General features: G+C 38.2%; 1 protein-coding gene across 3 annotated transcripts in view; it reads right to left on the bottom strand.

Annotated features, from left to right (window-relative positions):
- mdn1 (midasin AAA ATPase 1) overlaps positions 1-24,744 on the bottom strand; it is a 165,294-nt gene that overhangs the window by 116,195 nt on the left and 24,355 nt on the right. For all 3 annotated transcript variants that reach the window (XM_072249925.1, XM_072249923.1, XM_072249924.1), the window contains exons 14-32: positions 22,464-22,612; positions 21,160-21,220; positions 20,069-20,280; positions 19,398-19,501; positions 19,066-19,210; positions 18,302-18,398; positions 15,639-15,752; positions 14,832-14,979; positions 11,380-11,490; positions 10,503-10,654; positions 9,816-9,994; positions 8,781-8,989; positions 8,148-8,294; positions 7,761-7,902; positions 7,248-7,382; positions 6,774-6,912; positions 3,629-3,767; positions 625-755; positions 371-509 (exon numbers count right to left, since the gene is read on the bottom strand). In XM_072249925.1, the coding sequence (XP_072106026.1) occupies positions 371-509; positions 625-755; positions 3,629-3,767; positions 6,774-6,912; positions 7,248-7,382; positions 7,761-7,902; positions 8,148-8,294; positions 8,781-8,989; positions 9,816-9,994; positions 10,503-10,654; positions 11,380-11,490; positions 14,832-14,979; positions 15,639-15,752; positions 18,302-18,398; positions 19,066-19,210; positions 19,398-19,501; positions 20,069-20,280; positions 21,160-21,220; positions 22,464-22,612 (2,653 nt within the window). The remainder of the gene's footprint in view (positions 1-370; positions 510-624; positions 756-3,628; positions 3,768-6,773; positions 6,913-7,247; positions 7,383-7,760; positions 7,903-8,147; positions 8,295-8,780; positions 8,990-9,815; positions 9,995-10,502; positions 10,655-11,379; positions 11,491-14,831; positions 14,980-15,638; positions 15,753-18,301; positions 18,399-19,065; positions 19,211-19,397; positions 19,502-20,068; positions 20,281-21,159; positions 21,221-22,463; positions 22,613-24,744) is intronic.

Below are 24,744 nucleotides of genomic sequence, written 5' to 3'. Positions count from 1 at the left end.
TATAGGAAACATCTTCTCCACTTCCACTCTATCTAGGCCTTTGAATATACGATGGGTTTCAATGAGATCCCTCCCCTCATTCTGCTAAAATTCACAAGTACAGGCCTGGAACTTTTAAACTCTCCTCACATATTAACCCTTTCATTCCTGAAATCAACCACATCAACCTTTCCTGAATCCCTCTCCAATGCGAGAATATCTTTATGTTCAGGGGCCCCAAAATTGCTCACAATACTCATCGTTGGGTATAACGTAGTTTGAGACACCCAAAGCATCAAAATCAACTCAAGCTCTTTACATCAGTACAGGTATGGTTGCAATAATTAAGTTCACACGCATTGCGATTATTGTTCTTGAATTGTACACTCACCTCTTTCTTACCAAAATCACCACCAGGATTCATGGTTGCAAGAATCCTAAATTTGTTTCCACCAGTTACAAGCTCCACTTGATCATCTTCCCCACTTCCCTTTTCTGCAAGCAAAAGTGTCTGTTCAGCTTCCAGGACGCTGTACAACACATTTGCACACGTCAGTGAACAACAAAGTGCAACAATGACACACATATCCTCATTCCTATACTTTGCAACCAAATATTAATGCTCAAATTTGATTATCATCTCACCTATTCAGTCTTTCCAAAACAGAGTCATCTGCCAAAGAGATTTCATCCATCATAAACATGTCATCTTCCTTCATGGCAAGTACAAGAGGACCATCGTGCCACTCAAAAAGCCTGCTGGGGTTGTCGCCATCCTAACAGAGAAGAAATACATTTTTCTGAAATAAGGATTATTTATTTTATATTATTTAGAGTACAGCACAGAACAGACCCTTCTGGTCCTTCAAGTTGTGCTGCCAGCAACTCACCAGTTCAACCCCAGCCAAATCACAGGACAATTTACAATAACCAATTAACCCACTTAACAGTACATCTTTGGACTGTGAATGGCAACCAAAGCACCCAGAGGAAACCCATGCATTCCACGAGGAGGAAATTCAAACTCCTCTCAGAAGACGCCATGACTGAACTCCAAACTCTGACATCGTGAGCCGTAATAGTGTTGCACTAACCACTACACTATCGTGGCACTGATGATAGGTAAAGGGTTACTACCAACATTGCTGGTCAATTTATGTAGCCTATGGTAATGAGCTTTCATTAATTTATCAGGATGCAAAAACACATTGGTCATTAATCTAGCACTTAGCACAACATGAGAGTGGTATGGTACCAAGCAGTTTCTCGGTATCTAATCACTTTACTTTCCCCTATTCCTTCTTCTTTACAGCATTATGAAGGTAAAATCAGTTTTTCAGAAAGATCAATCATACTAGAAATGCATTGAAGTCCACTATTTTCATCACCATTGAATAGGCCTGTAAGTATGTATTGCCCAGCCCTAATTGCTCTTGAACTACAATAATTTCAAACAGCAGTTAAGATAACCACATTGTTGAGAAACACAAGTCAGAAACTCAAAGTAAAGATGTCAGATTTCTAATCTTTGAAGGCAAGTAAACTAGATGGATTTTTAATGGAAATCTAATCACCACTACAGATAAAAGGACAGTCTGAACTTTTAATTGCCAAACAAATTCCTGAGCAACTCAGCAAGATACAAATCAGATCACTGGTTTGGGTACACACAATACCAACCCACTAGCTACACTGCTGTATTTTTTTTGATTATTCAATAAAGTCTTAAAGTTGCTGCTATCAAAACAGTTTCAAAGTAGTAAGTTTTATTGCTTTAAACAGAATACAAAGGTTTTTCTCCCTCCCCTCAACCTACACATTTTGAGAGATTAATTTATATTTAATGTCAAAGATGGGTTGCTTAGCAGAGCACCTTGGGAAAAACCACAAGAACTGTTGAACACCAAATGAGAGAAAAAAATACACTCAGCCACTTTAGGTACATCTGCTCATTAATGCAAATATATAATCAGCCAATCACATGGCAGCAACTTAATACATAAAAGCATCCAGACATAGTCAAGAGGTTTAGTTGTTGTTCAGAGCAAGTATCACATAGCATTTCTTCCCGATTCTAAGTGACTTTGACCATGGAATGATTGTCGGTGCTGGACAGAGTAGTTTGAGTATTTCAGAAACTGATGACCTCCTGGGATTTTCAAATCAGGATAAAAACAAGAAACATCCACTGAGCGGCAGTTTTATGGGTGAAAAGGCCTCATCAATGAGAGAGGTTAGAGGAGACTGGCCAGAATGATTTCAAGCTGACAGGAAGGTGGCGGTAACTCAAATAACCACACATCACAACCGTGGTGTGCAGAAGAGCATCTCTGAACACTCAAGAGGTGAACCTTGAAGTGGATGGTCTATAGCAGCAGAAAACCACACCAGGTTCCACTAGTGTACCTCATAATGTGGTCACTGAGTGCATTTTGTCTTTGAAATTACAATGCATGAGCTTAAAAAAAAAAGGTATATGACAGGTTGCATTCAAGTAAACTCAGAAATTTGTGAAATTGAGGGATTTAATTGGCAAATTCAAACTGACAAAGAGATTTAAGAATTTGATAAACTATTTCTTCTGTGGGATGGAATGGCTCCAGCACAAAAGGATACAGCTTTAAGCTTGAGTTAAGAAATTAAAGACACATTAGAAAACACACTTATACACAAACAATCAAACTCCTTGCGTAATAAATGATGGAAGAGGGTGTGAGCCAGTTTGATTGTGCTCCATGTTCATTTAAAAGGGCTCATATCACAAGTACAAAGTACCATCTGTGCATGAGTAATTTGGTAGACGCTCACTCATTCCAATTTATTTCCAATTTGAAATTATGGCATCTTTTGATGATTTTTGTATTTGTTTTGATTGACTTTTATTCCCCTCCTTTTCATAATCTATTCTATTAATGACAGGAATAAAAGGAGAAAAACACTGACTCCATGCTGTAACGTTGAGCACTTAAGCAAAAACAATTGTAAAAGATAATTCGTTGTGCACTCCTTTGCAATCTAATGTGACTTTGCTTCCAACTCCTATTTCACAGGTCCCAGGATAGCCAATAAGGCCAAGGAACCACATTACCAGGTCTTTTCTTAGCTATAAGTGAATGCACGGCTGATGTAGGAAGCAGATGAATATGTCTAATGATGTGCTGGACAATCCTATACTGCTCTGCTGCTATCCTTTCCAGTTTGAAACAGAATCCAGGTTGCAAACATCTTTTATTGAAAAAGAAACTGTTGCTGCCTTTTAGTGAGTTCGTTGGTTATCCAAACCAGGAATCAAATCTCTCAGACAGTGGCACCTGCAAATTGTTATGTCATCAGGATTCACTGAGCAAACTTGCTCGAATTCTACGTGTGCTCCGTCTTGAAGTGTAGTGTTCAATGTAATAGGTAAAAACAAAAACTTTTCAAGTAACTAATTGTATACAGATTTATAAAGATAAGATTAATTTATAGCATGACCAATTATTGGTTGTACAAACCATTAATTATTGTGCATGCTGCTAAGCATGCACAATGATTTCAATTTCAAATGATTTCTCCCCCTTCACTGTGTTGCCATTTCAAGTCTAACAATCAGACATGTGAACACTTGAGCCCATTAATAACTCTGAATTCCGGATCAAACTATACTTACATTTTCACCAGAAGCATGTCTGACAGGCCTGAGGCCCCCAAGGAAGTCTGATGTCTCTAGGTGTAGATGACAGTTTACTGTATGCAACTTCTGATTGAACAAGGCAGCAAACATCTGACAGACTGTCGTCTTACCACACCTACACAAAAGCAAAAGAACATCCTACATTCCATGATACCATCAATTGAGAGAAAATCATTCAAAGCACAGTGTGATGAGACTACAAATTTAGTCAAGTAACGTTCCTGTAAACACAAGAGATTCTGCAGATGCTGGAAATCCAGAGTAACGCATACAAAGTGCTGAGGGAACTCAGCTGGTCAGGCGGTATCTATGGAGAGGAATAGTGTCGACATTCTGGATTGAGTCCCGATGAAGGGTCTCAGTTGAAACATTGACTATTCCTCTCCATAGATGCTGCCTGACCTGCTTAGTTCCTCCAGCATTTTGTGTGACATCCCTGTAAATCACCTTGACAGATTACTACACTAAATAAATAAAGCTTTTCTAAGCTGCGAGGATGAGCGAATTGATGTCAGATGTCACTACAAAGTGGAAAAATATGAAGGATTGTACTAGAGGGGTAAAATTGGGACAAAATGAGAAAGCTGCTGCAGCAAAGCAGCATCCATCATCGAGCCCCCACCACCCAGGCCATGCTCTCTACTCACTGCTGCATCAGAAAGGAGGTACAGGAGCCTCAGGACCCACACCACTCAATTCAGGAACAGTTACTACCCCTCAACCATCAGGCTCTTGAAACAGAGAGGATAAACACTCAATTTCATTTGCTCCATCACTGAACTGTTCCCACAAACAATGGACTCACTTTGAAGGACTCTTCATCTCATGTTCTCAATATTTATTGTTTATTTTTTATTTTTGTATTTGTAGTTCGTTGTCTTTTGCACATTGGTTGCTGGCCTGTCTTGAGAGATTTTTCATTGATTCTATTATGTTTCTTCGTATTTGCTCTGAATGCTCACAAGAAAATGAATCTTGGAGCAGTACATGGTAACATATATGTACTCTGCTAATAAATTTACTTTGGGTTAAAGTTCAAAATGTTCAATGTAAAAGAATTTACAAGCAAAAATGGCAGTACAAAAAAAGTGAACTCTACCGAGACAGACTCACCAAATCCTTGGATTTGTATTTCCGGTGCTTGGAAACAAAGGGAACTTCAGTACAGAATAGATGCTGCCCCTTGTCTCTACTGTTCTTTGCAAGAGCATCAGTTCATCTCAACTCTGCCATTCTCTCCACAGCCCTTAAAAATTCTTTCTTTTCATATTCTTACCTAGTTCCATTTTGAATCCACCTCTATCATCAACCCTGACAGCATATTTCAGGCCCTAACTACCCATTGTGCCAGCACAACATCCCCATGCCACTATTCTATAAACCACAAGTATTCCTTCCCCGCTTTAGACATCAATGCAGAGTTTCAACTTACACTTTATTTTAATGAAAGACTTATAAAGTCTTCCACAGATTCTTTGCAACCTCCTCTGTTCCAGTGAACAACCCCAGTTCCTTCCATTTAGGCACATTATTAAATTACATTCTTAGAGAACACTGTCTGAAGAAAAATAGTTTAGGTTCTATTAGAAATTATTATACTTCCAGATAAAAGTACTTTTGTAAAATGTCCACAGAGGGAATCAAGAAGTTAACTACCTAAACTTTCCAATTGTTCAAGCAGTCCATGTCAAGTAGGTTCTAACTCCATAAACAAGTTCGCAGACGACACCACAGTGGTTGGCGTGATCAGAAGGGATGACAAGGCGGTCTACAGGGACGAGGTCTAGCACCTGGCCACGGGGTGTGCCGACAACAACCTGGCCCTTAACACCCAGAAGACCAAGGAGATCATTGTGGACTTCAGGCATGCTAGAAGCCACCCTCACGTCCCCACCTACATCAACAGAGCTGTAGTGAAGCATATATCAAGCTTCAAATTCCTTGCTGTCCACATTTCCGAGGATCTCACCTGGTCCCTGAACTCCTCCATCCTGATCAAAAAGGTGCAACAGCGCCATTATTTCCTGTGGAGCATCAAGAAAGCTCACCTCTGTCCCAGGATATTGACAGACTTTTACTGCTGTATCACTGAGAGCATACTCACCAACTGCATCTCAGTGTGGTATGGCAATTGTCCCGTATCGGACCTCAAAACACTCCAGTGTGCGGTGAAAACTGCCCAACGGATTATCGGCACCCAATTGCCCACTATTGAGAACATCTACCATAAACGCTGCCTGGGCAGGGTAAAAAGCATTATCAAGGATGTATCTCACCCTAACCATGGACTTTTTACTCTCCTCCCATCCGGTAGGTGCTACAGGAGCCTCCACTCCTGAACCAGCAGGCACAGAAGAGCTTCTTCCCTGAGGCTGTGATCCTGCTGAACCTCACATCACAGCGCTAAGCAATACTGCACCCATATTGTACTGTCTCAGTACTTTTATATTTGTGGGCTGTAGCACTTACCTTTTATTCACAGTTATTTTGTAAATAACACTATTCTTTGCATTTCTGGTTAGATGCTAACCGCATTTCATTGGCTTTGTATCTGTACTTGGCACAATGACAAAGTTGAATCTAAATCTAATCTAATCAAGATCCCTCAGGGGTCTTGTAAAGCAACTCTGAACCACTTCCACCACATTAATTTCATTAGAACAATTCTGAACACTCAAAATATATTCTCATCAATACCCTTTGTAACTATATTTCTCCCAGTAATAAATACACTTTCAGCCTTCTTAATATTCACTATATATGCACACCTGCCTATTGTAAATCGTCTAATCATCCCTTTTATTAAGCTTTCTTATGCTACACACTTGACCCATCTCTAAACCTTTGAAAAACAGATAACAAGACTGTTTTTTGCCAACCTGTCTCCTCACCAAGTGTTCAGTGCTTTCAGTGCTTCCACCATACCTTCAGTGCTTTCATCCAAGTCAATTACCGAAATGGAGGCTCCAGCACAAAAACCGTGGCATACATCTTATTACACCTTACTAAGCAAACAAAAAGTACAATTTATGGCCACTGTTTCCTGCTTGTCTGCTATTCATTTAGTTGATTAATACAAGTCAGAATTATGAATATGCTAAGATTTTAAATATTTGATTACCCAGTTTCTCCAACAAGGAGCACAGCTTCTCCAAACTGCAAAGCCTGACCCACCAATATTGCGAGTTTCCTCATGCCATATGTCCATACAATGTGGTGAAAATTGTCAGGCATAACTGACCTCAGACTTGACCAGTGACCTGTGCAATGGAAAAAATGAAACAAGTTTAAAAAAAAAGTAGCATTTGAAATCTGTTGCTTTGCTCAAATCATGTCTAGCTGTAACTATGATAAACTACATGCTGTAATATCAAGTGACATACTTAAAGAGCCATTCAAGAACGTGCAAATATTTAGAAATGTTCAACCACATAGTAGTGAGATCAGAAACTCATTCAAACCTGTAGGATAGGTTGTAAAATACCCATACTTTTGACTATCATTAAGTTTGCAACAGCAAATTAAGTTACTGAACTGATAAAACTCAGTACATGTAACAGAATTTCAGAAAAGTACCTCCTCCACTAATACTCACTCAATTTTTTCTCAAGATTTTCTCTTGAAAATAGAATTTCAGGAACAAGCCTCTTCTTAAATTGTTTTTCAAGAATTTGTCGAATGACAGCAACTTCTTCTTCCTTTCTCACACGGCCAGCCAAAAGCATAAAAGCTGCATAGGTGGAACAAATGAATACCCAATGTGCTGCATTTCTATGACCACAACAGATTTAGAAAATACTATTTGTCAAAGGCAGTTTCCCATCTCTAGAAGACTTAGATGCCATCAATAGAAACATCATGAATTTGACTCATTCCTTCACCAATAACACCAAGGATGCTAACTTACATTGAAGTTTAACAGAATGACTGGAAACATACAACCAATGATTTTCCCCAAAAAAAAGTAAACACCTATCATAGCAGTATATGGAAAGGAAAGGATCCTGAGAGAAAGCCAAATTCAAATCCCCTTGTATTTGTACTGTAATCATATTCCATCTAAGTTCAATACACTGAATGACTTGAAAAGAAAAATAAAAAATCTTACCATCAGTAGCTATATGCCGAATCCAGTCATAATTTTGTGCTGTTACATCAGACAATCTGTAGCGCTCGGCCCACCTAAACAGCTCTCGCAAAGTAATGAAGCCATGTTTTCCAGCAAAAACATTTGAACCTCTGCGATATGACTGATTAGAGAAATATCCTTATTAAAATACCATAAGTTAGTCACCCCCAAGATGTCATTTACTTTTAAGTTAAAGTCTCCACCACCCCATATTATTTACTTCCTCCTTTGAAATATGGATAAAACTCATTTCATTAACAGATTTAAAGTAATTGCTGAAAGTATTTTAGATCATTATTCATTAATACTCAGTGCACCTGTGAAAAATAAATAAATTGGTTTAAAGAAGACTGCTTTTTGAAATACCTGCAAATCCAGCATAACTTTAACCAATTTTGCACAGTATGATGGCGGCAAAGAGCACCTCTTGTGAATTATCACTTCTAATTCAGCACTTGGAAGTTCATCAAAATGCAATTCCACAAAACGGTTTCTAAATGCTCTTGACAAAACCTGCAAGTGCAATTGAAATCAGAAAATATTTTTATTTGAAGGTTTTACTATTCTTAAAATTATAATCTGAGAGTCTAAAGCCAAGTAGAGACTCAAAATACAAGAAAAATTAAACACGTTGGAATTAACAGGTTGTCTCATTCCTGTAAGAATACACCAACTTAATGCCAAATTTGCTCTGATGAATATCTGCAAAGGATTATGTCATCTACCATATATTTTCTTACCCATGTACTTAGTTTACAGAGAAAAGACCCCAGAGCATTACTTTGGTTCATCACCCAATAACAAAGTTATTTACTAAAGCCTGTTTATTATACAAAACAGAATAATGAATTATTCTGAAGTAATTATATACAAATATATTTACTATATACAAATATATACCAATTACAAGCATTCAAGTCAACTATCCAGGATATTTTCAAAACATATCCTGTCCTGCATTTTGAACCAACAAATTAGAAAAACAAATCAAAAACAGACCTTTCGACCTCCATATTGTCCAGGAGGGTTCTGAGTTGCAAAAAGCATGAATTTTGGATGTGCTTTTACTACTTCTTGTGTCTCTGTTATAAAGAGCTCACGATTGTCATCAAGTAGTCGATTGAGTGCTTCCAAAACTTCAGTTGGGGCCAAATTCAGTTCATCAAGAATTATCCAATGGCCTTTTCGCATGGCATTAATAAGCACACCTAAACAGATAAAAATACAAGTGTGGAATTAACTAAGCACAGAATGTCAAAATACAGAGGATAAATATCAGTACCATATTCGTGGTTTGCATTCCAATGTTTCTCATCTAAAGTCTGTGAAATATAGATATGACGGGAGGAGAGACAGCAGCGCGCCACGCGTGCGCAGCCCTCCGGTGAAAATGATATCGTATCCGCTAAATAGGGGCCATGGACAATTCTGATTTGATGGAGAAAGACGTGAAAGCACAGAGGAACATCTGGGGAAATTCCTGAAATGCCCGTTCGCTGCTCTCGTTACTGCGCGATCATGAATCTTCCGGAGGGAAGGCCTCAAAATCTCCGGCTTTGCCTGTTGTTAGGGACTCAAATTGAGGTCGAATCACTTGGATAGAGATGGTGCTCGGTACTCGGTGTCGGAGGGCTGATCAGAGCTTGAAGTTCAAGGATCACTCAGAGTCGGACTGTGGTCGGGCATGGCAGGGAGAGTTTTTTTTCCTTCTCCCGTCTGCGTGAGATGTGGGACACTTGAGAGACTTTGAACTTTTTACTGTGCTCATGGACTGTTCTTCATCAAGTTATGGTATTGTTGCACTGTTGTAACTATATATTATAACTATGTGGTTTTGTTAGTTCTTTCAGTCTTGGTCTGTCCTGTGTTTTGTGATATCACACCGGAGGAAATATTGTATCATTTCTTAATGCATGCATTGCTAAATGACAACAAAAGAGGACTGCGTGTCTTCATAATCTAAATATCATTCAAGTTAAGCAATAGATATAGTTAAAATAGAACACAATTTACAATCTCCAAGAGTGTACAAACCTTCTTTAAATACTAATTTGCCCATGTCGTCAGAGGCATAGCAGCCAAGGTATTCCTGAATATCTGTGTGTTCATGATTATTGATCCGTACACAATGGTTTCCAGTAGCAGATGCCAACCAGTTAATCAGACTGGTTTTACCAACTGATGTTTCTCCTTGAATAAGCACGGGATGAATTCTTTGAATAAAACAATGTTAATGTTGCATTACAAACAAAACTTGAGTTTAGGGCAAATAAAACAAAATAATATTGTGGCAATTTAACTAAACATACAGCTGTTTGATCATAAAAGGGAACCCTGTAGGTTCATTTTCAAAGAGAAATCATAAAACAAAAAATTGAATTTGTGCTAGTATTTGAAGGTCTGAAGTGACAATAAAGGCTAAAAGCAAAACAGAAAACTAGTGATGACAGTATTAACTAGAAATTCTTTTTTTAAAAATAAACACATTAAAATCTTTAAGTTAATTGGTTGGAAGCGGCAGACTGTGCTCACGTCTCAGTCAAGGATCCAAATAATGTTTGATATGGCATATGGCTGTACTTACATACAGCAGCTAAAGCGAAAAAAAGAAATGGACACAAACTGTTTGGCCCAATGATTCAGGGTCCAATCAAGTTAATAATCCCAACAATACTAACTGCTGTTGTTTCATTTAATAGCCCAATAATTAAATATTCTTACCTTGCTGCAACCACTCTCACTAGATCTCTCAAGTTGAGTTTGACAGAATGTGTAAGAATATATAGCTTATCAATGGTAGGTTCTTTATCTCCTGTTGCAATCCAGTAGCCTTCAATCTGCACAGCTCCTCTTCCTTTTGGCTCAGGGATGGGCTGAAACATTAAGAAAATAGTTGAAAGTTTTCTGCTTTTGCAAATTAAACATTTCTGATCATTCAGAAATTTGGACTATGTTATCAACCCAAAGCAATCATGAACTGGAAACTTAAGTCAGATATGTAGGGGAAAATGCTTTACCTATCACATCTGAAAAGATGTTTGTAATCACTAGATATATCAAGGCTTCCACACAATTGCGTTTCTATGATTATGTTGTTGGACTATTTATCCAGAAGCCTAGATTAATTAACCAAATATCACGTGCTAGTCACACTTTGGGAAAATATGAAATATTTAATATTTCACTATTTAACAGTTCAGCATTCAAGTGATTATAAAAACTTAACTAGCGTGTATATTTCAAAGTGAGTATGATATTGTGCAAAGCCCATGTTTGTAGTTCATAGAACTGTCTCATGCAGTAGGCAAACAACACCTCTTGTTTAAAGATACTGATTTCAGGAAAGAAGAGGCCATAAGAGCCAACAATATATTCAACATTTATTAATAATATGAATTAGAAATGTTTTAAATGTAGTACAAATAACTCCTCAGGGTATTAATTTCATCAGTTCCAGATTATATTCTTTGTGAGTAATTTTTAGTAAGCATACATTTCCATTACAAGACTGTACATTGAAAGTCTCATTACAAACTATTCATCCCAGATTCCTTCAGAAAGCCAGTAACTAGTGCTCAAAAACAAACCAAAAATATACCTGCTGAAGAACAGATTTGGCATTAGTTCCAATGACATGATGACAAATTAATTTCTCAACGACTGGGTGAGATATCCGATCCAGCTGAGTCAGAAAACTCATACAGAAACCCTGTTTTTGTTAAAAAAAAAAAAAAAAACAGCTTTATACACACAGGAATTCCTGATAATGGCAGGTAAAAGAATAAATTCCTCAAGAAACTGTACCCAATAAAATTCATTCAAAACTTCCAAATTTAGAAATTGCATTCCATCATCTACTCAAACTTGTGATAAAGCACTTCTGCATCTACAGAGGTGGCAGGGAGGAGTGATACAGCAAAATAAATCATACATTTTAAAACACACATCACTGTAGATGCAACAAGTTAAACCTAACATAAATTCCATTCTCATTCTGAACTCTCTGCCCTGAGAATGTGTATTCTCTTTCAAACAAGCTCAATGCAAAACAAAGAAAAAAGTCATCTTCCAACTTGACACATAAACTTCATTTGTATAGAACAGCAAGTTTAAGCATTTCAGAAGCATGTTCCACCATTCCAATTTCCTCCAGACCAAATTATCCTTAGCCCTTTTACAATTCCCATCTTCTGATCCATCATATACTTTCCTTTGTTTTCTTCCACATAGCTGTGTATCAAAACCTTATTTCTTTCTCTACTTCAAAGACACAAAACACGGGTGGGAAAGTTACTAAAGGAGATTTTAGATCTACTGACATTTGTAAAGGCAAGGACTGACTAGATATAACAGCATAGGTCTGCGTGTGGGAAATTACATTTCACTAACTTGAATGACTTTTAATAAGAAGTTGACAATTGCATTGAACATTGCCTACATGGGCTTCAGCAATGCCTTTAATAAGATCCCACATAGTGGCCTGATTCAGAAGGTTAGATTACTTGGGATCCAGGGTGTGCTGGTCAACTGGACAGACAACTGGCTTGATGGTAGGAGTAATGACATTGTTGTATAGTTTTTTTATATAGGCTGGAGACCAGTGGTATGCCACAGGAATTTGTGCTGCCCTCTTGGTTGTCATCTATATTAATGCTTTGGATCAGAAAGTAGGTGGCATTGTTAATTAGCTTGAAAATGACACCAAAATTGTTGACATTGTGAACAGTGGCAGTGGTTATCCAAAATTACAACAGGATCCAGATCAACTGAAAAGTGGCCAAGGAATGGCAGACAGCACTTACTTGGACAAGTGCAACATGTTGCATTTTGGGAAGTTAAACCAGGGCATTACATGCACAATAAACATAGAAAATAGGTGCAGGAGTAGGCTATTCGGCCCTTCGAGCCTGCACCGCCATTCAGTACGATCATGGTTGATCATCCAACTCAGAACCCTGTACAAGCCTTCCCTCCATATCCCCGATCCCTTTAGCCACAAGGGCCATATCTAACTCCCTCTTAAATATAGCCAATGAACTGGCCTCAACTGTTTCTTGTGGCAGAGAATTCCACAGATTCACCACTCTCTGTGTGAAGAAGTTTTTCCTCATCTCGATCCTAAAAGGATTCTCCTTTATCCTCAAACTGTGACCCCTCGTTCTGGACTTCCTCAACATCGGGAACAATCTTCCTGCAGCTAGCCTGTCCAATCCCTCTAGGATTTTATACGTTTCAATAAGATCCCCCCTCAATCTTCTAAATTCCAATGAGTATAAGCCTAGCTGATCCAGTCTTTCAACATATGAAAGTCCTGCCATCCCAGGAATCAATCTGGTGAACCTTCTTTGTACTCCCTCTATGGCAAGAATGTCTTTCCTTGGATTAGAGGACCAAAACTGCACACAATACTCCAGGTGTGGTCTCACCAAGGCTTTGTACAACTGCAGTAGTATCTCCCTGCTCCTGTACTCGAATCCTCTTGCTATGAATGCCAGCATACCATTCACCTTTTTCACCGCCTGCTGTACCTGCATGCCCAATTTCAATGACTGGTGTAGAATGACACCCAGGTCTCGTTGCACCTCCCCTTTCCCTAATCGGCCACCATTCAGATAATCTGTTTTCCTGTTCTTGCCACCAAAGTGGATAATCTCACATTTATTCACATTAAATTGCATCTGCCATGAATTTGCCCACTCACCTAACCTATCCAAGTCACTCTGCATCCTCTTAGCATCCTCCTCACAGCTAACACTGCCGCCCAGCTTCGTGTCATCCGCAAGCTTGGAGATGCTGCATTTAATTCCCTCGTCTAAGTCATTAATATATATTGTAAACAACTGGGGTCCCAGCACTGAGCCTTGCGGTACCCCACTAGTCACTGCCTGCCATTCTGAAAAGGTCCCATTTATTCCCACTCTTTGCTTCCTGTCTGCCAACCAATTCTCTATCCACATCAATACCTTACCCCCAATACCATGTGCTTTAAGTTTGCACACTAATCTCCTGTCTGGGACCTTGTCAAAAGCCTTTTGAAAATCCAAATATACCACATCCACTGGTTCTCCCCAATCCACTCTACTAGTTACATCCTCAAAAAATTCTATGAGATTCGTCAGACATGATTTTCCTTTCACAAATCCATGCTGACTTTGTCCGATGATTTCACCGCTTTCCAAATGTGCTGTTATCACATCTTTGATAACTGACTCTAGCAGCTTCCCCACCACCGATGTCAGGCTAACCGGTCTATAATTCCCCAGTTTCTCTCTCCCTCCTTTTTTAAAAAGTGGGGTTACATTAGCCACCCTCCAATCCTCAGGAACTAGTCCAGAATCTAAAGAGTTTTGAAAAATTATCACTAATGCATCCACTATTTCTTGGGCTACTTCCTTAAGCACTCTGCATCAGGGCCCTGGAGAGTTTTACATAATAGAGAGAGCTGGGGTACAAGTACATAGTTCCTTGAAAATGGTGCCATAGACAGAGAGGGCGAAGAAGCCACATGACAAGCTTGCCTTCTTCATACAAGACACTGAGTATAAAAGTTGCGATGCTGGACTGGACTGAAGTGAGACTGCACTTGGAGTACTGTGTGGCAATCTGGTTGCATAGCTAAAGGAAGAACGCCACTTTGTTGGAAACGGTGCAGGAAATATTTACAACACTCTTATACACACACAGGCGCGCGCACACACACAGACACACACGCAGAAAAGGGCAGTGGATATATGGAACAAGCTGCTGGAAGAACTGAGACATTGGTGCAATTACAAAATTTAAAAGATATTTATACAGGTATGGATAGGAAACGTTTAGGCAGGGATATGGACCAAACATATGGGACTAGCTCAAGTAAGCACTTTCATTGGCATTGATGAGTTGGGTTGAAGGGTCTGTTTCCATGTTAAGTTACTCTGGTGACTAGATTTTCATCTGACAGACTAGGCCTAATATGCTGAATACTTACAGCTGAAATCACATTCAGTAACACTAGTTGTAACTCAGGTTTGCAATATTTAAATTAACCAGCTTGATATTTATCATTACCTCATATAATGAGCGTTGAATGTTGTTGTAAGAGTTCAGCGCAGAAAATTTGAGAGCACGGCAGAGAGTCCGAAGGCTGTAGTGGGGCCTATGTCCAGTCCCATCCACTAACTTAACATCTGCCTCCTCACGGACAATTAAGTAAAACCTATTAAAAGCAAGATGAAGATATAATGCAGACCATACTACAGTTGTCCTGCAGTATGAAATATGCTGTCAGCCTGATAATGTTAGAGAATTGATGAACCACATATTCATACAATATCGCATCTAAAAACAATCCATTTAAGAGATACCACCAAGGTAAACCATTGCTTTCTAGACATCATGTCCGCATTTTTACCATTCAGATTTCATACTATCAGAAATCATAGAAATGCATAATGAAGAGACAGAGTGGTTCCAGAGTAAAATGATAACAAATCAGAATGGAATATAAAAAGGTATAATTGACTGTATTGGGTGAAGTTGCATCCAAAATGTCTGACACTGTATCCTTTCTATCCTGCTCAGTTCAGTTTGTTCAACTGTATTGCATTGCCTTTTATTTTCAAATTTAAATCCCTTGCACTTTTCACAGACTTTCCTCTACATTTTAAAACAGATCCAGTTTTTCCTCTATTTCTGTTAAGGAGCTATCAGCCTGCAATAATACTATTTCGCTCTCCACAGTTGGACTTGCTTGATATTGCTGAATTTTCAATTCAGATTTCCAATCTTTTGCTTTCGCTTTAAAATACCTTTCACTGCATATTTCTTGCATACATTTCAAAATCTATAAACTAAAAACATTCAAGTTGTTCTTACTCAATGATCCCTTGAATAGTTTTCTTGCTGACATTTAATCCCTTTAGATAATCAGAAACAAGGATTCGGAGATCTCCTTCAGCTTCCAGTTCATCAACATATAGTTCTGTAAACCTGTAAATATAGAAACCAGCATACACACCAATTAGATATTTTTTTTAGAACATAAATCAGGAACAAAATAAATAAGGTTGGTGAGGGAGTAGAAAAGGACCTGCACAAAAGGTTCCAAACAGATTACTGCACGACATTGCAGAAAGTTCAAAATTCTCATGTGTCAATAACATACAATTAGGTTACAGAAAACAGCAAGTCAATTGTTCAAATAGCAGAGCACTCCACTTCCAAAGGAAGACAAATTGAGTTAATTCAATGCAGAATAACAAAGTGATTCCTCCAACCTAAAATCCAGAATATGTAGAAGGAAATATTTCAACATATGCAGGAAACCATTTGCTCTTTATTATCAGTTTTACAAACTGGGAGTAATATCCAGGTTGTAAAAAAAATACAATAATCCAAAAGACACAAGGAACTGTAATTAGACTCACCTATACAAGCAAAAATGATTTTAAACAAAATGATGCCACAGTTTCAGCAAGGTAACATACTGTATCTTGATCTGCCTCCATGAGAGAATTTAGTTCATTTAACTTATCTATATTAATTAAACCAATCCTTTGTTTTTTTTTCATGAAAATAGAATACATATTTTTTCCTTTTTAAAAGATAAATGCTCATGAACTTTTAAAAAAAATTAATGATGTGGGTTAACACTGGACAATAAGTTGTATGTGGTATTGATAAAATTAAAATCGCTGGAAAACAGAAGTGTACTGCATACACCTGTATAAGTGCCTTCAGTGTATTGCTATTTAAAGTACCAATGGGTAACAAGGAAGGTTTTCTACATATGGCAGCAAGTTCCAGCAATATATGATCAGCAATATTTTAAAATATCTATACCAATTAAACTCTCAATAATAGAAACATAGAAAATAGGTGGAACCATAATGCTGTAAAACGAAGTAATACGTATCAAAATAAAAGGCTGAAGAATGCATACACAATGGAGAAACACTCAAAACTTTAGTAAAATACAAAGAGCTCATCAGTGAAACAAATCCCTGCCTAAGGTACACTGGACTCTCAGAATTCACTTTTTTTTAAACACCAGAAAGTTCTACGGATGCTGGAAATCCAAAGTAACACAAAGTGCTGGAAGAACTCAGCAGATCAGGCAGCATGTATAGAAATGAATAAATAGTCGACATTTCAGGCCAAGACCCTTCTTCAGGACTGAGAAGGAAGGGGGAAGATGGCAGAATAAACAGGTGGGGGGGGGGGAATAATAGGCTAGCTAGAAGTTGATAGGGGAAGCCAGGTGGATAGGGGGAAAAAACAAAAATCAAGGGATCAGGGGCTGTTGAAGAAAGAATTTGATAGGAAAGGAGAGTGGACCATAGGAGAAAAGGGAAGGAGGAAGGACCCCAGGGCAAAGTAAAAGGTAGGTGAGAAGAAGTAAAAGATCAGAGTGGGAAATTGGGGGGGGAAAGAAAGAGGGATTTATTTACCAGAAGGAGAAATTACTATTCATGCCTTCAGGTTGGAAGGTACCCAGACAGAATACAAGGTGTTGCTCCTCCATCCTAAGGGTGGCCTCATCTTGGCACAAGAGGAGCCATAGACCAACACATCAGAACAGGAATGGGAATGGGAATATGGGAATTAAATTTTTTGGCCACTTGTGGTGTAAGGTGCAAAGGTGCACATTTTTCCATACTTTTTAAAAAATATATAAACAAATACTACCAATAACCAGTATACTGAGCAACAGTCTGTACGAGAAGAATTCATGCAGGTTCTGAGTACTCAGTTCAGTAGCTATTCACTAGCAAGATGTTGATGGTGCTAGCCGCCTCTGTCAAGTGCAGTGTCAGAAGAATCTCTACTGACAACAGAACTCCCTATCAGAAGCATAATGATTAACAGCTGTCAATGAAGGGGACACCAAACTGGATCTTCAACTATCATATAAACAAGCTTAGACAACATTGAAGAGCACAATGGAGCACCAATTTAAAAGTGGATTCAGAGCAAAATCATGCCGTTACACATTACAAAGAGTCTTAGTAACAGATGGAACCAGAAAGAATGAAGCAGGCTAACAACAGCAGTTGAAGTGGATAGTGTTTAACTGGTGGTTCCATTCAACTTTCAGGCTTCACGCAGTTTACTGGAGATTAACCAAGTTAGGTTTAACTCACAGCTAAATATTTGTATTAAAAAGAGAGTGCATATCAACATTATGATTGACTTTATACCACAATGAGCTTGAAAGAAATTGCTTAATCTTTAGAATAAAGTTACAAAAGTATAGAAACAAGATTGGGTGTTTTTCTGCTCCTATATATTCTGTGTAAAGAGTTCCTATTTTCATGCAAACTCCTTTTCACAGATCTTGTAAGCTAAAGGCTATCATTTCGGAATGCTTCAGGTATATTTTACTATGTCGAATACTTGAGACTCAATACATGCCCATCAAGTATATTCTGTTCAACCCATGATTTCTTGTCAAGCATAATCCAATTTTTAGGCACAAATTTCTCCATGATTTCTTGTGGAGGAAGGACAAAGAGGGGAAAAAAAAATGCTTTAATTACCGATTTCGTATGCCTGGTGGCAAGTTTCTCTTTCCTATATCTGTTGCTGGATTCATGCAGGCAAACAAGCGAAACTCTGGGTCACGGTGTATGGGTTCTACAATAGGATAGAGATAACAACTATAGCAAAAATACATGGGTAACAAAACTACTTTGTAATTAATTACTCCAAATAAAAATTGCCCCTTAAATGATCCAGCAACCACAAAGAAGGTTTTACCAAGCAAAAATAAACATGTTGCAAATGTTTGGAAAAGGAGAAGGTGGCTTTGACCCACAAAACTCCATCTAGTCTGGTTAGGTCTTAAATATATGCTTCTTTAAGAAAGTTCAGGCAACTCCTCGCCTAACTATTGCACACAGAATTCAGACCAAGAGGCCTGGAAGCAAATTGGCTCCCAACTTAGATATGTATGTTATTTCCCCATGCCATATTACAATAAAAGTCTGATAATCCACTATACCATTGTTCAGAAATTCCAATGATGCAGCATCTGGATTACCAGATGATAATTCCTGTGCCCTGTTTATCATACCAAGTTCATAAAGTAATTATATTACTGTGTAATATAGAAAACATTTACAAATGCTGAAGTATTAAAAGGATAGTGTCTTATCTTCCAGAAAACGTGTCATTCTGGCACCAAAATCTAAAACATGCCAGATTAAGAGTTTTACTGTATTCTGACAACATTTGGAAAACTGGCTTTTAGCTTTATGAGAAACAAGTTATCAAGTATAATAACATCCAATAATTATTTTACCAGTATCTCCTCGATCTAACAGCACAAGAGAACCCGTATTCCCTTCCAATAGCCCACTGAGACATTCCAGTGTCTCTGCAGAAGCCAAGTTGATTTCATCCAACAAAATCCATTCTCCTTTTTTCACAGCCTGGGCTAAGGTTCCCTAGAAAAAAGGGAAAAGAGCCAAGTGTCATAGAATGGTATGGGCAACATTACTAAATATCAGTCAAGTAATGTCATTAGTCCAGCAGTGTGATTAATTTTAGAGTCCTTTGATCAGCTGCAAGAATAACCAGATAAACAATCACAATTATACAATTCTCCTAATACCTCAAACACTTACACCTTACCTCTATAAAAGCAAACACCAATGAAGATTCACTCAGCTTCATCTGCTGCTGAGCCTGAGCCAGGCGCAAACCAAGTAATTCCCATTTCTCTTTCAAACAGGCACCTAACAAAACACAAAAGAGTTTTGGGTGAAATTTCCACTTAAAACCACAAAAGAAGGAAAGAATAGCTATAGTTTCACTCTAAGGTAGTTAAATAATAATCAATCTGCACTAATTCCTACTGAAAAATATTGTGATAATCAGCATTACCAATGTAGATAGTTAGCTTATTAAGCATAAATATTGGCCAGGTCTTTAAGATATGCATCTGTGTACGATTAAGGTCTTAGCTGTACACAGATGCATAGTATAGCCAACTCCAACTCCAAACTCATATCCTTCTAAAGAATGCACTGCCATGACAGATCAAGAGACACTGAGACAAGTTCACACTGCAGTTTTAAAACAAAAAAAAAAATTATTAGGGTTATAGCAGCAAATGTAAATCACAATGGAATATGATGTTTGGAAAACCCAGCTGTTTTGGAGAATCCCAGTGTCCATTACAACTCTGATTTAAAATGTCCTTTTCACAGCAGCAGCACCAGAAACTACTTGTGTCAAACTGGCTCCATCACATTGTAACATTATCCATGGGGGAAGGAAAATGCTATGTATTCATCCCTCACCATTTTCTTTGGATTTCAACTCCTTACTGACAGCTGTTTTGTAAACATGTAGCATCAGTTGTAGTAAATCTTGCCAGCGTTTCTGTTTGCAGCACATTTGAATATGACCCAAAAAAGTGGCATTCTGCTTCCTGGAGTATGTCTGAATGAAAAGCTCTTCAAATGCTTCACGCAAGGGTAACATAATTAGTTTACGGTCCATTGGCTTGTAGCTGAATAGGAACAAATCCCAGACAGATTGTTAATGGGAAAACATGACAGTATGTACTAAGATTAACTGATGGCAATTATACAGCTACAATGCCCCTCTTTTGCATATTAGATGTTCTTAGGGATAGTTAGGAACGAACAGCACCAAAGGAGAACCTGGAGTTTGACGAAGTTTTGAATGCCAAACACCAGATTCCTGGTGTCAGCTGGTTATGACAGCACAGTGTCAGAGAAATTGTATCTTCCAGCTGCTTTTGTAGCTTGGCCAGTACTCCGGAATATCAACTCAGTATTTTATAATCAATTCCAAAGTCTTATTTCTTTCTCCCTCTCATAACATGTTTTATATCACTTCCAGAAAAATAAAGAACCAGAGTAATACATCATGAAACCAGGCCATTAAGACCAACTTGCCCATGTTCAATTAGGTGCCTTCCTAAACTAGTCCCATTTGCCTGCATTTGACCAACAACCCTCTAAATATTTCCTATCCACATACCTGCCAAAATGCACCCACATCCAACACTTCCATATTAACCGTGTGTAAAACTTTAACAGATTCCCCTTAACTATTTTCCCTCTCAGCACCAATGCCCTCTAGTTTTAGACTCCTCTATTCTAGGAAAGTAACTGTGACAATCCACTCTATTTAGAGCCCCCTCATGAATTTAGACACCTCCTTTACTCAGAATTATTTCATCATATCTGTGAGGATTTCAGCAGCAAAACCACCAACTAAAAGTTAAAAACTCCAATACAAAAAAGCATTAGTCCTTTCCAAATTGAATTTGCCACCACAAAACAGGATAGCTAACAGCCAGTTAATAATCCAATTACGCTTACCCACAATCCTTACAGCATCCTCCAAACACAACACTTACCCTCCAAGCAAATCTGCCGTGTCACTCTGTTGGTTCATGTTTACAACCCTCAGTTTGTGGCCTGAAACAACAAACACAACATAGTATAAACACAAGAGATACTGCAGAAGCTGGAAATCTTGAACAACACACATAAAATGGTGCGGGAACTCAATGTCAGGCAGCATCTATGGAGGAGAATTAACAGTTAACATTTTGGGCTAAATCCCTGCCGGTTCTGATGAAAAGAACGGGGCAGAAGCCACAATAAGGTTGAAGGAAAGAAGAGTACAAGCTGGCAAATGATAGGTGAAACCAGGTGAGGGTACAGGTGAGTGGGTGGGGGTGGGGAATGGTCAGAAGCTGGGAGATGATAGGTGAAAGAAGTAAAGGGCTAAAGAAGCAATCTGATAAGAGAGGGCAGTGAACCACGGAAAAAAGAGAAAGAGAGGCACCAGAGGAAGATGACGGGTAGGTGAGAAGAGAAAGAGTGAGAAGGGAAACAAAAACAGACAGAATGATGAGGCCAAACTGAAGTTACAGGAGCAACACCCCGTATTATATTTCAAACGTGATAGAATAAACATTTCTTTAACTTCTTCTCTTTTTCCATTCCCCATTTTTGCTTTCCAGGATATTAGAAATCTCCCACTGTAACAAGCTTATTATTCTTACATCTATGAGCAATTTCTACCCACCTGCTTCCTCAAGTTCCCAATGACTATTGGGTTGGGGGGGGGGGAGGGGGGAGAGAAGTGAAAGTTCTATAGTACAGCCTCACCAGTGCCCCTTATCTTATTACTTTTTAGTTCCACCTAAATGTCCTCACTGCACAATCCCCCAAGAATATCACCTCCACGCACTGCTGTTACATTGTCCCTCATCAAAAAGGTAACATTTTCTCCTTACTTTCCTGTACCTCTGTAACACCTGAAACATCTGTTATCTTGGAGCATAAACTCTTACTACAGCGTAATTCTACAGTTTTACCTTCCACTCGATATTGGCTCAAACATCATAGTCAGAGACTATTCATAAAATGGAGCATCAGGACATCAACCAACTCACTTCCATCTGTGTCCAAGCAAGTACACTTTAGCAATATTTCACATTCCCAATTTCCTTCAATAGCCCAGAACAAAGCCAAATGTAGAATTCTGAATGACAATCTTGCTGATAAAACACAAACTGGAAGTCAAACAATCTATGACCTTTCCAGCAAGTAGCTATTACTACAGGGACTCTAATTCCCAAAATTTTAGAAGAGGGGAAAAAAACTTCACTCTTCATGACAAGAAGTGGATTTAACAGGCTGTTGAACCTACCTGTAATTTTGGCAAGGTACTGGACAGTAGATGTTTTACCAGTACCTGTTTCACCGACCAATAAAACAGGCTCCCCTTTGCCAAGACAAACAGCCAGCTGCTCCAGGAGGAGAGATGAGGGTCTTGTAGCTGAAAAGGTCTGTGTTTGCCTTAAAACACAGCACAAGTATCTCAGTCATGCAAAATACAGAACAAGGCAGCTGATTAAAAATATACTTCGTAATACATCAAGTAAGCCACATTGTTATGAATCTATCATTCAAGACAAGGCTTTTAATATTATACGTGGAAAATTTACACTGAATATTTGAGAATTTGTACTCAAATAAAAGGAGATAGCTATTTAACAAGAATGACTATTCAGATAGTCATCTAAAATAAAAATAGAAAGTGCTGGAAATATGTAGGTCAGATTAAGTCTGTAGCAAGTGATAGAGAGTTAATATTTCAGGTCAAAGACTTTTGATCAGATCGGTCATGACTGATAAGAATTAAAGCAGTTGTTCACAGGTTTACAGAACTGTTAATCCAAATAATGCAAAAAAAAACAAGGTAGTTGATTAGCATTTCAAAGACACTACACATAAACAAATCATTGCTACTCCACTGAAAACAAATCGAACATCTTAATAGTTTGCTACTTTATAACTGCTCCTTGGCCTTGGATTCCTCTGGTAGACTTTAAGATAATAATACTGCATGTTCTGGTGGAGGGAAAATACTCAAGTCAGTCAGCAATTTTGTGGAGGGGTAAAACATTAATGTTTCAGTTCAATAACTTATTAGAACCAATTAAATTCTCTTGGCTGATTTGCAGCACTTTTTTGAAATTTCAGATATCCAACACGTTTTGCGTTCAGAAATATCCAGAAATCAGGAGAAGCTTTTTTTTTTGGAAAGGATACAATAGGATCTTATAATGTTCATCTAATTAGCTCATTTTTAGAAAGTATTAAAAATTTATAATCGAATTAGCAAATTGTTTACTTGCAGCAGGACAGTTGGAATTGCCTTAAATGAAACTGACACAGCTTAACAACTTTAACCTAGTGCAATGTTCAAAGGTGCTTCACAAGAGTATCGTCAAATAGATGTGATAATAACTGGCAGGTTTTAGAGAAAGGTCATAAGGATGGACACCAGTTGTTCTAAGGAAGGGAAGGGCAAATCTCAACATCATGAAAGCCAAAAAGAAAACTTTTATCAATAGTAAACTAAAAAGAAAAAAGAATCAGGAATACACAAAATGGTTGAATTGGAGATGAAGGCTGGCTAAAGAAACTACAAAATGGGGAAAGGTTAAGGACTTTAAAACAAGGAGACATTTAGTTTAAACAAGCCAATGCTAGAACAAAAGCTAATTATGGTTAGTGAATAGAATGATATTGGTTATATGGGATATGGTACAAGTAGAGGACTAGACAAAGTGGTGAAAGGAAGTAATGTTTGACTAATTCATTTTAGTTTTAATAGAGGGAATTTGTGGAAATACTGCACACAGAAAGCATTTGATACAGTGCTACAAAGGTTACTGCAGAAATTACAGCTTGTTATAGGAGGCAACAGTGATATGCTAACTAAAATGAAACAACAGGCAAAAATTAGTCTCCCTTTGGTTGGCAAGATGTGATAAATAGTGCAACACATGGTGCTTGATCCTCAGCTTTTTATGACTACATAATAATCTGATTGAGGCATCAAGGTTATAGTTGCTGCATTTTGCTCATGGCAAAAGACATAAACCGAATCATCATGAGAAAAGTAAGAGGCTACAAACTGATGCTACTGGCAAATGGAAAATAAAGTCAGAAAATGTGAAACTGTCCTTTTGGCAGGGAGAAAAAGTATACTACCAAAATGGTGAAAGATTGTAGATGCATCTAGATGAGAAAGTTCATAATTCAGTGAAGACAAGTGTGCAGTTACTGCAAGAAGCAAGGGATACCAAGAATGCTGTTGTTTTCTGCTTTAGAAACTGAGGGTGTGGAGGGTAGGCTAAATCCTCTGGAATTTTGAAGACTGAGTGGAGACAGATGCTCCCCAAGGGTTATTAAGCTCTTTGGCAGAGGGTGGTGTGAGCAGAATGCTCAAATAGTCTAAAGGTAGATGCACAAGAATTCTTAATAACAGGGGTAAACAGTTACTGCAGTTAGATAGGAATGTTGAGATTAGGTCAGCTGTGATTTATTCAATGATGGATACAAGTGATCTACTGTTGCTCTGAATTCTTACATTTGGACTGAGTATATAGTAAGTTAATCAGGAGAGCACTGAAGCGTTC

Source organism: Mobula birostris, chromosome 2 (genome assembly GCF_030028105.1).
Source record: "Mobula birostris isolate sMobBir1 chromosome 2, sMobBir1.hap1, whole genome shotgun sequence".
NCBI lineage: Eukaryota > Metazoa > Chordata > Chondrichthyes > Myliobatiformes > Myliobatidae > Mobula > Mobula birostris.
The sequence above is the reverse complement of the archived record's forward strand: the minus strand, read 5'-3'. Positions and strand labels throughout refer to the sequence as shown.